The sequence below is a fragment of the Sinocyclocheilus anshuiensis genome, unplaced genomic scaffold (assembly GCF_001515605.1).
Source record: "Sinocyclocheilus anshuiensis isolate Anshui unplaced genomic scaffold, SAMN03320099.WGS_v1.1 scaffold86, whole genome shotgun sequence".
Lineage (NCBI taxonomy): Eukaryota > Metazoa > Chordata > Actinopteri > Cypriniformes > Cyprinidae > Sinocyclocheilus > Sinocyclocheilus anshuiensis.
This window is the reverse complement of record NW_015547662.1, coordinates 4,536,587-4,547,563: the sequence shown is the minus strand read 5'-3', so window position 1 is coordinate 4,547,563 and position 10,977 is coordinate 4,536,587. Positions and strand designations below refer to the sequence as shown.

Genomic DNA, 10,977 nt, shown 5'->3' with positions numbered 1-10,977 from the left:
AGAGTGTATGTATATAGCAGATACAGAGAGAGCGGTGGCCAGCTGGCAATATAATATGCTTTTATAGGGGCTAGCTGTCACACGTTTTTTTACATTCTCAACATTATTGCCCAAGAAAAAAGAAACATACACCATGTGTGGACAGTATGTGCCATTAGATGGCCTTTTCAGCTAGATTTTAACAGTGAAAGAATTATAAATTACCAAATAATTCATGAAACAGCAAAAATTTAAACAATGGCAAAACATGAACAAAACACTGTTTTTTGCTGTCACTGGGGCCTAAGGTACAAAAGTTAAAGTGTACTTCTTTGTACCTTTTTTTTTTATCACTAAATGGTACATACTAGTACACATTAGTACTTTAAAAGTACATGTTAGTACAGTTTTGTGTATATTTGTGTATATATATATATATATATATACACATACATACATACATACGATACATAACATAGCCCTCTTCAATTAGAATATTTGTATGAATTTTGTCCTTCAAACTAAAGTACTGTTGTATAAATGAGTTAACACAATAAAAATAAAACCATACTTTGTGGCAACTATATAGTCAACTATATTGTTCTTACATGTCAGGTCGGGGCAAGTTGTCACATTATTTAATTTATATTAAAGGAAATTAATACCTTTATTTAGCAAGCACACACATTTAATTGATCAAAAGTGACAGTAAAAGCATTTACATTGTTCCAAAATATTTATATTTTGAATAAATGCTGTTCTTTTGAATGTTCTATTAATCAAAGAATCCAGAAAAAATTACTCCTTGCACCTGACATCTGAGAAAAATAAAGTTGACTTTATAGTTGCCAGAAAGTATGACAGTGTGCTTTTGTGTTCACTTGTTTATACAACAGTACTTTAGTTTGAAGGACAAAATTCATAAAAATGTTGAAAGTCACCTTTTGAGTGAAAATACATTTATGCAATGGGACTTTTGACTCAAAACCTTTTACTTTTCTACACTACACTACATCATTAAAAGTACACTTATTTTACATAATTATTGCACAATAATATATCATATATATAATAATATATGCACAAAATAATCCACTAGAAAAATAAATAAATAAACTAACAATAAAAAACACTAGAAATTAAATTTTTTTTATCACTTATTTTTCATTGGCAGAGCTCTTGGTAGATTGTAAAACTGACATAAGGGGGAGGTAACACTTGCATTGGCCAAATTATCAGCTAGTTAATCTGTCTGGCCAATGTATTGGTCTATCACTAGTGTGATGTCCAAAATCCATCTGTCTGCTTCCAATTTTGCTTGCAAAGACCCAGTTGCCTTCTTAAGAGCAATGCTGCCTAATGGTTAAGGAAGATTGTAGGTTCAATCCCAGGATTTAGTAACACAGGAAAAAAGAGTTAGTGAGATCATAGTAGTGCTTTATTAGCGCAGTGCCCTTGAGCGAGACACATCACAGCAGACTGCTCAAGGGGGAATGGCTCTGCAATTAGTGCCCTGAAAGTCACTTTGGATAAAAACACGACTGCTTTGTGGCAAATGACTTCATGAGCACAAATAACTTGACTCAAATCAATTATTAATTATTGCATTAAAGGGATAGTTCACCGAAAAATGAAAATTCTGTCATCATGTGCTTACCTTCATGCCGTTCCAAACTCATACTATATGATGATATTTGAATAATGTTTCAGCCGTTTTGTCCATAAAATAAGATTCAGTGGGGTCCAAAAATGTTCAACTCTTAAAAGAACATTATTATTATTATTATTATTATTTAAAATGTATATTAAAGGAAATTAATATCTTTATTTAGCAAACACATATTAAATTGATCAAAAGTAACAGGAAAGACATTTCTAATGTTACAAAAGATTTCTATTTCAAATAAATGCTGTTCTTTTGAACTTTCTCTTCATCAAAGAATCCTGAAAAATAAAATGTATCACAGTTTCCACAAAAAATATTGGGCAGCACAACTGTTGTCAACATTGGTAATAATCCGAAGTGCTTTTGTGTTCACTTGTTTATACAACAGTACTTTAGTTTGAAGGACAAAATTCATAAAAATGTTGAAAGTCACCTTTTGAGTGAAAATACATTTATGCAATGGGACTTTTGACTCAAAACCTTTTACTTTTCTACACTACACTACATCATTAAAAGTACACTTATTTTACATAATTATTCCACACAATGTTTACACAAAATAATCCTCTAGAAAAGAAATAAATAACTTAAAAATAAAAATCCACTAGAAATTAAATAAAGGCATTGCTAATTATTCATTGAGAGAGCTTTCAGTAGATTTTGGAACTGACATAAGGGGGAGGTAACACTTGCATTGGCCAAATTATCAGCTAGTTAATCTGTCTGGCCAATGTATTGGTCTATCACTAGTGTGATGTCCAAAATCCATCTGTCTGCTTCCAATTTTGCTTGCAAAGACCCAGTTGCCTTCTTAAGAGCAATGCTGCCTAATGGTTAAGGAAGATTGTAGGTTCAATCCCAGGATTTAGTAACACAGGAAAAAAGAGTTAGTGAGATCATAGTAGTGCTTTATTAGCGCAGTGCCCTTGAGCGAGACACATCACAGCAGACTGCTCAAGGGGGAATGGCTCTGCAATTAGTGCCCTGAAAGTCACTTTGGATAAAAACACGACTGCTTTGTGGCAAATGACTTCATGAGCACAAATAACTTGACTCAAATCAATTATTAATTATTGCATTAAAGGGATAGTTCACCGAAAAATGAAAATTCTGTCATCATGTGCTTACCTTCATGCCGTTCCAAACTCATACTATATGATGATATTTGAATAATGTTTCAGCCGTTTTGTCCATAAAATAAGATTCAGTGGGGTCCAAAAATGTTCAACTCTTAAAAGAACATTATTATTATTATTATTATTATTTAAAATGTATATTAAAGGAAATTAATATCTTTATTTAGCAAACACATATTAAATTGATCAAAAGTAACAGGAAAGACATTTCTAATGTTACAAAAGATTTCTATTTCAAATAAATGCTGTTCTTTTGAACTTTCTCTTCATCAAAGAATCCTGAAAAATAAAATGTATCACAGTTTCCACAAAAAATATTGGGCAGCACAACTGTTGTCAACATTGGTAATAATCCGAAATGTTTCTTGAACAGCAAATCAGCATATTAGAATGATTTCTGAACAATCATCTGACGCTTTAATCACAGGAATAAATTGCATTTTACTATATATTCACATAGAAAACAGCTATATCAAATTGTAATAATATTTCACAATTTTACTGTACTTTTGATCAAATAAATGCAGGCTTGGTGAGCAGAAAAGACACTTCAAAAACATTAAAGAATCTTATCACCCCACACTTTTGAACAGTAAGTACACCAAATATGAATAAAATTAAATGCATGTCATCTACAAATAGATAGTCAAAGCATGCTTCTCTCTTTGATAGCAGTAAGCCACAAAATTACTCAACTTCTGATCAGTGAGTGGAGGGAATCAGAAATCCCTCTAATGCTGTCTACTCCAGCAAAATGTTTTGCAAGCGCTAAGCGCATCAGATCAGGTTGTACTGAAAGTCGCCTGTGCGTTCACGAGTTCTGAAATGGGCAAACTGGTGAAATTGCCCTAATTCATATTCATAAAGAAAACTGTTCAGCTGGCATTACTGCAGTTAGTGGCCAGACACAGCCGTAAGGGATGTTCACTCAGATAAATATTTCAGCAAAAATCATCACTTAAAGATGAGATGTTGAACGTGGCATGTGAATAAGTGGTGGTCACTCAAGCACACAGTCTCACCAGACCACAGAATTAGGTCATACTCATTTAAAAACAAGAATTGAATCGAAGGGAGGGAGAGAGGGAAGGAGAAGAACACTGTTTCACTGCAGATCCTGTTAACCTGAGCCAACAGTGGAGATCTAAACAAGGGCGTAGGGATTCTTATGCAGGGAAAACGTGGCCATGCCACTTTTAGAACATTCATCCCCCCACTTTTTGGCAGATAATCAGTGCTTTTCATGCCTTAATGTGTCCCCCACACTTTCAAATCTTTCCTATACAGGTACCTCCATATAAACCGTAGAGGCCATAGTGGAGATGAGCATAAATGAAGGTGTTGTCATGGCAGATGGTTGGTGAAATCAATGCCAGGCTGGTAGGAGCTAAAATATAGCACAAAGAGCATGTCTGCGTGGCTTAATCCCAGCGCACATGAATTGAAATTCCTAAAATATTTATAATCCTATTTGGTTTCTGCATTCTCTAGCATATGGTATCTGTTCTTTAAAGTGGGAGCATGTCTGACTATGTTGGTGGCCTGGAACACACGCACTCGAACAGCGATGCTCGCACTCCTGCTGGGCTGTAGAGGTGATTTCAGTATAGCAGAGATGAAGATTTTAATAATTCAGCTCTGGGTTGTCAATCACCCCTTGAGGTTCCGAATGTGTGGCCAATGAGCCATTTTTTAATGCGCTGATCAATTATACAGCAGAACATCACCTTAAACATTCCTTCCTGGAACTTAAACTTGCTTTGATCTTCATTTTTAGAGGGTTGGAGATCAATTTCATTTGAAAATCTGTGTTTTTCTGTGTAGGTGCTGGCTTAGGTTAGATACTTACTTTATCTGGAGTTTCATTGGGCCTGCTACTCTCATCATCATGGTGAGTTTAACACACTCAAACACACACACACACACACACACACACACACACACACACACTGGGGGTTTAGAGAACGATAGAGCGAAGCCAACTCCACACTGGAGCACAGACACACACACACACACACACACACACACACACACACGTTTACATCTAAATGGGGACATTCCATAGGCGTAATGGTTTTTATACTGTAGAAACTGTATATTCTATCACCCTACACCTAAACCTACCCCTTACAGGAAACTTTCTGCATTTTTACAATTGAAAAAAAAACTTTGTTTACTTTATTTTTATACCAGTTTTACAAATGAGGACGTCCCCAAAGGGAGGTTTTTGGAGATTTTGTCAGGTTTAGCTCACTTTTGGGTACAAATTTGTCCCCAAAATATGGTTAAGTAGGTACACACACACGCACACACACACACAGGGGGTTCAGATAATGGTCTGTCGAGGGCATTTTCCCAATTACGGGAAAGTCACAATCACCCCACAAGACTATATATAGAGAAAGAGCGAGCATGTGTGTGCGTGTGGATGTTGGGTTTGCTTTTTCTAGATTGTTTATTGTATATGTTTTTAGGAGGGTTCTCATTTGGGATGTACTGAAATTTTGTGAGAATAAGAATATGAGAATAGGCTGAAATCCTGGCTGGAACCAAATTTTTGAAATGGAGAAAAATCATATTTACCAGTAATGTAAATATCAGCTAATGGTGATATTTTGCCATAAAACGCTCACACTTACTGTACAGTTGAAGAGATGAGCAGCCATTTTCTAATTATCTAATTACCAACCAAAAATTATAACGTATATGTGTGCATATGTGTAGATATTTAATTCAGTGAGTTTTCTGTTTGCGTACAGGTTGTACACATGCACTTATCTTGTACAGTACATGTGTTATACAAACAGTGAGATAGTAATATGTAATATACTGATTATAATATCATAAGATATCTTATGTAATATACTGTAGAGTAAAAATGTGCTTGTATTGAAAACAAAATTGGGAGTTATTGTGATTTGCACATCATAATGTGTGCAAGATTGTGTTTGGAATAGGCAATATCACATTTATCAATGCTGACACGTTTAAATGCTTATGTTCTATACAGTTAGAAATTTACTTTTTTTTGTTTGTTTTTGGAGCCAATATGTTTTTGTAAATTTATATATATATAATGTAACACTTAGTATAGGGACCAATTCTTACTATTAACTAGCTGCTTATTAAAATGCCTATTATTAACATATTGGCTGATTATTAGTACTTATAAAGCACATATTCTGCATGACCATGTTCTACATTGCTAATCCTACCCAATACATAAACTTAACAACTACCTTATTTATAAGCAGCAAATTAGGAGTTTATTGAGGCAAAAGTCGTAGTTAATGGTTTGTTAATAGCGAGAATTGGACCTTAAAATAAAGTTTGACCATATATATATATATATATATATATACACACATACAATTTTCTCCCAAACAAAGGCTTATTTAAAAATGAGCATTTTCAGTTTCACTGGCTCCATTATTTTCAATTTTGGCCAAGAATGTTCATTTCGGTGCATCCCTCCCATGATAAAATTGTGATTTCCAGGCTTAGAGATGAGGGCCCAGAAAGGTGAATCCCCCGCTGAGCCATTCTGCATTGTTTTATTCATTTAAATCTGTTCATTCCAAAGATTCATTCAAATGAAATGACATACAAATGAAAATATGCCCAGTAAGGATTTCAAACATCCTTATATCCACAAATCACAAATGAGTGGCAGAGTCATGGAAATGCATTGATTAATAGTGTGAGAGTCCTCTTGTATAATTTCAAGCGATTGTTGCATGTGCTATATGTATTTTATGATTTTGTGTTGCAGCTAAATGTTATTTTCCTGGGCATTGCACTATATAAGATGTTTCACCACACAGCGATACTCAAGCCTGACTCCGGTTGCCTGGACAACATCAAGTAAGGCATTTATTCTGTGCTTCAATGTGTGTGTACTTTATTGCTTTTCTTGCTTACACTGTGACTGTCTTCATTTTTTACTAAACACACAATTGTCCTTTAATTCTGGACTGTTCCTTGGAGGTGTTTAAATGAGAAGACTGTTCGACTGCCTATCTTAAGTTAGATGCAGTTTAAAGTGTCTTTTATCTGTCGCTTTTTCCTTGATGTTCAAGTTCTCATTGGATCAGTAATGATAACAAAATTTTTTTTAAATCACATAGATCAAATTCCCTGCGTTATTTATGTAAATGAAGCCAGCATCATCTTTAATAGAGCTAGGACACGAGGGGCTGGCATATCAGGGTGTATTGAAACACAGCCAGTAGTGTGGGGGATCAGAAAGTGTGCAATACACAGTGTGTAGCATGTCTCATCTGTACTCTACAGCCCATTGGCAGACAGTACATGCTGAATCTAGGTTAGTTAGCATATTTCAGTAATTGATTATTCTTTTTGATGTTCAGAACACAGAAAGAGGAGTCACTGTTCAAATCTGTGACCCAAATGCATTATTTCTGCTGTAGTTCTAGTGTTCTGCAAAGATATTCATGTTATACAACAGTTACAGTACTCTTATTTGATTGAACAAGTGGTGTTTTGAAAGTGCTGATATGCAGCATAACAGCACTGGGACTTTACAAACTGTCAATTTGTGCATTAGTGCTGGGGATTTTCAGGTTATATCGATATACCAGTAGGTGGCGGCAAGTGACTCTTTTATGCATGCTTCAAAACATTGAATCATTCAGGAATGAAGTCTTTTTGAGTGAGTCGTTGAATCATTTACTCAACCGAGTTGTTAAAAAGCACAGATTAATTCATGAACAAACCAGTGTTATATTTTAGTATTGTTTATATACTATTATAGTATTTATGTTATTTAGCTATTTCTTTTGAATTAGCTTTTATTTTTATATTTTCAGTTTAGGTTAATTTTACATTTTAGTTTTAGTTAGCAATAACAACACTGGAACAATCTACTGTGTATTGCTTGCAGTCACGCAATGGATGATTCTGCTTTGGTTCTTTGGAACTATTTTCATGGGAGGATCAAAAATAGACAAAGTAACTGTCAGTATTGAGTCTACAATAGTTACTAAATATTAACTTCTACGGTTAACCGAACTGTTCGCCATGTTTACAAGTAAGAAAATGTTTTTATAAACAGCTACAGTACCACCAAAAGTATTCTGATCCTTTAGCCACATATTTAAAAATGTGCAAATGTCAGTACATTAGACAATAAAAAAAAAAAGCACAGTTCTGTGCCAATGTCATTTAAACATCTCTAATGACAATTATGTGTTAATGCATATATATATTTGCGTCCTTTAGAAATCATTCTAATATGCTGATTTTCTGCTCAAGAAACATGTCTTGTTATTAACAATGTTGAAAACGGTTTTGTGGAAACTGACTTTTTTTTCAGGATTTTTCGATGAATATGAAAGTTCAAAAGAACTACATATTACACATTAGACTACACAAGTACACATTTCTTTCAAATAACACAAATCCTACTGACCTCAAAGTTTGAATGGTGGTCTCTCTCTCTCTCTCTCTCTTATATTTATATATTATTTCCACACAGTGGGATAAACTAGGTATTGGTGTCTATGGCAGCTGTGCACTCTCATATAACTAACAGAAGAGCTTTTCTTCTCAGTATACAGTACATTTTACAATCCATCTTCACAGCAAGGTCCTAGTGCCATAATCTAATCCTAATCTTAGTACTATTAGTCTCTTTGTCACCAAATCAGTAATAGAAAGACGACTTTTTAATGAGCTGAGAGAAATGTCTCTGCTAGCACAGGATACAAGATGGCCGATTTAATACATTTAAAGTTAGAAAGTCTGGCCTAGTCAAAAATGTCACCTCAGCACCAAATTCCATCCAAAATCCTGAAGCTGCCATGCATAGATTATCTGGCGTCCTGTAAGATTATTGGCTACTGAGAGTTTAACCCCACCCACAATCGCAGCTCCCACTTTGTCATAAGGTGCAGGGGCTTCTAAACCTACCGGCAGTCTGGCTGCTTTTTTTATTTATTTATTTTTTTGATCTTACACAATCACATTCCATCCCCAATATGTACAATTGTGTCGGCTGAGAAAATGCAACCATATTTCAGCATCCTCATCATCATCACAAGTAGAAGTTTTCATTTTATTTGTTTGTGTTTTCCATCTCTCGAGTTTGTTTTGTTTTATTTATGATGTTATGAATCATTCATCAGCCTCATCTGTCTGGTTTTTTTTTTTCCTTTGTTGTTTCCTTTTCCATCCTTTTTTCTGTTTTACATTTCAGCGTTCTGTAGAGGCATGGCTTGTTATGGATAGTCACTGGTAAGGGTCTCCAGCCAATCAGAGTGCCAGTTCTCTGAATCATGCATTCTGATTGGAGTGTTTAGCTGTGTAGTTCCTCCACTGTTTGATTAATTCTCTGAATGTTAAAATGATTTAAGTGATTCATCAATTCTCCAATGTGGCTCTTTGAAATGAACAATGTAATTATAATTCTTCATGAGTGCATGTTCTCTTTCTGCATCAGTCCCGAGTCGGTTCAGAATCAATATTTCTGTCTGTCTGTCGGTCTTTCCATCTTAATCCACCGTTATTTATTTATTATTATTGTCTCTGATGGAAACAATAGTTCATATTTACTGTCTCTGTGTATATCGTCTCAAAAGTTTCTCCTTGTCTGTCTGTACGTCTGTCTCTCTCTCTCTCTCTCGGTCTCATACTTTCTAATGATCTTGTTTCACTGCCAAACATTAGCCTGTCACATTAGCGCAGTTCACAATATTAATGGGTTGCAAGCTGATTATGTGCGAGTCTAAGTGTGTGTGTGTGCACGTGTGTGTGAATGACCCCAAAGACTAAATGACATCACTAAATGAGTATGAGGCTCAGCACTAAGTACAGACTAGTAGACATTATGGCTGGAGCCAGCTTGACATTTGACTGCTGTAGAATAATGCCTTTCTCCGAGAAAGTTTATATTCTGATCCTACTATTGTTGAACTGAGGAAACAGATACAGTCCAATAAAATAACAGAACATTTTAATATACTTAGATAATATAAACTAGCTGAGGTCATACATGTGTCGAGTGTGTGTGAGTGAGAGTTATGCACTTTGTCTGTTTCATTTATCTCTCTCTCTCTCTCTCTCTCTTAGGTCCTGGGTTATAGGGGCCATAGCTCTGCTGTGTCTGCTGGGGTTGACCTGGGCGTTCGGGCTGATGTATATCAATGAGAGTACAGTCATCATGGCCTACCTCTTCACCATCTTTAACTCGCTGCAGGGAATGTTCATCTTCATATTTCACTGCATCCTGCAGAAGAAGGTGACACACACAAACATTCACATAAGGGGGATTCTTCAGTTAGTGGCACCTTTGACTACTTGAGAGCTTGAAAAAATTAAACTTTTACAAGCTGTTTTATATGCATTTATCACATTAGATCATAGCCTTGATCAATGGAAGCCCGCTTCCAACAATTAATAAAAAAAAAAAAAAGTAATTGCAACTTTTTCTCACAATTCTGACCTTTTTTCTCAGAATTGCAGGATATAAACGTGCAACTGCGAGAAATAAAGTTTCTTTTCTGACTTTTTTTCTCACAGTCGCAAGTTTTATCTTGGGATTCAGACTTTTTTTCTCGCAATTTAGACTTTTTCTCACAATTGCAAATTTATATCTCGTAATTCTGATTTTGTAACTTGCAAATGTGAGTTTACCTCATGCAATTGCGAGGAAAAAAGTCAGAATTGTGAGATAAATGTTGCAATTACCTTTTTAGGCATTTTGAACGAAGAATCCTGAAAAAAAAGTATCACGGTTCACACAAAAATATTAAGCAGAAAAACTGCTTTAACATTGATAATAATCAGAAATGTTACCCGAGGACCAAATCAGCATATTAGAATGATTTCTGAAGGATCATGTGACACTGAAGACTGGAGTAATGATGCTGAAAAAATTCAGCTTTGATCACAGAAATAAATTAAATTTTAACATATATTAAAATAGAAAAGAGTTATTTTAAATTATAATAATATTTCACAATATTTCTGTTTTTACTGTATTTTGCAGCCTTGATGATCATAAGAATCTTCTTTCAAAAACATTTTAAAAAATCTTAACGACCCCAAACTTTTGAACAGTAGTGTGTGTGTGTATATATATATATATATATATATATGTGCTGTATATACACTGAACAAAATTATAAACGCAACACTTTTGTTTTTGCCCCCATTTTTCATGAGCTGAACTCAAAG

The 10,977-nt window shown here is 34.7% G+C and overlaps 1 protein-coding gene across 1 annotated transcript in view; it reads left to right on the top strand.

Annotated features, from left to right (window-relative positions):
- Positions 1 to 10,977, top strand: part of LOC107702411 (adhesion G protein-coupled receptor L3-like) — a 77,026-nt gene that overhangs the window by 56,423 nt on the left and 9,626 nt on the right. Inside the window, exons 17-20 of the mRNA XM_016504737.1 lie at positions 4,179 to 4,191; positions 4,606 to 4,672; positions 6,554 to 6,645; positions 9,871 to 10,039. Coding sequence (XP_016360223.1) covers positions 4,179 to 4,191; positions 4,606 to 4,672; positions 6,554 to 6,645; positions 9,871 to 10,039 — 341 coding nt within the window. The remainder of the gene's footprint in view (positions 1 to 4,178; positions 4,192 to 4,605; positions 4,673 to 6,553; positions 6,646 to 9,870; positions 10,040 to 10,977) is intronic.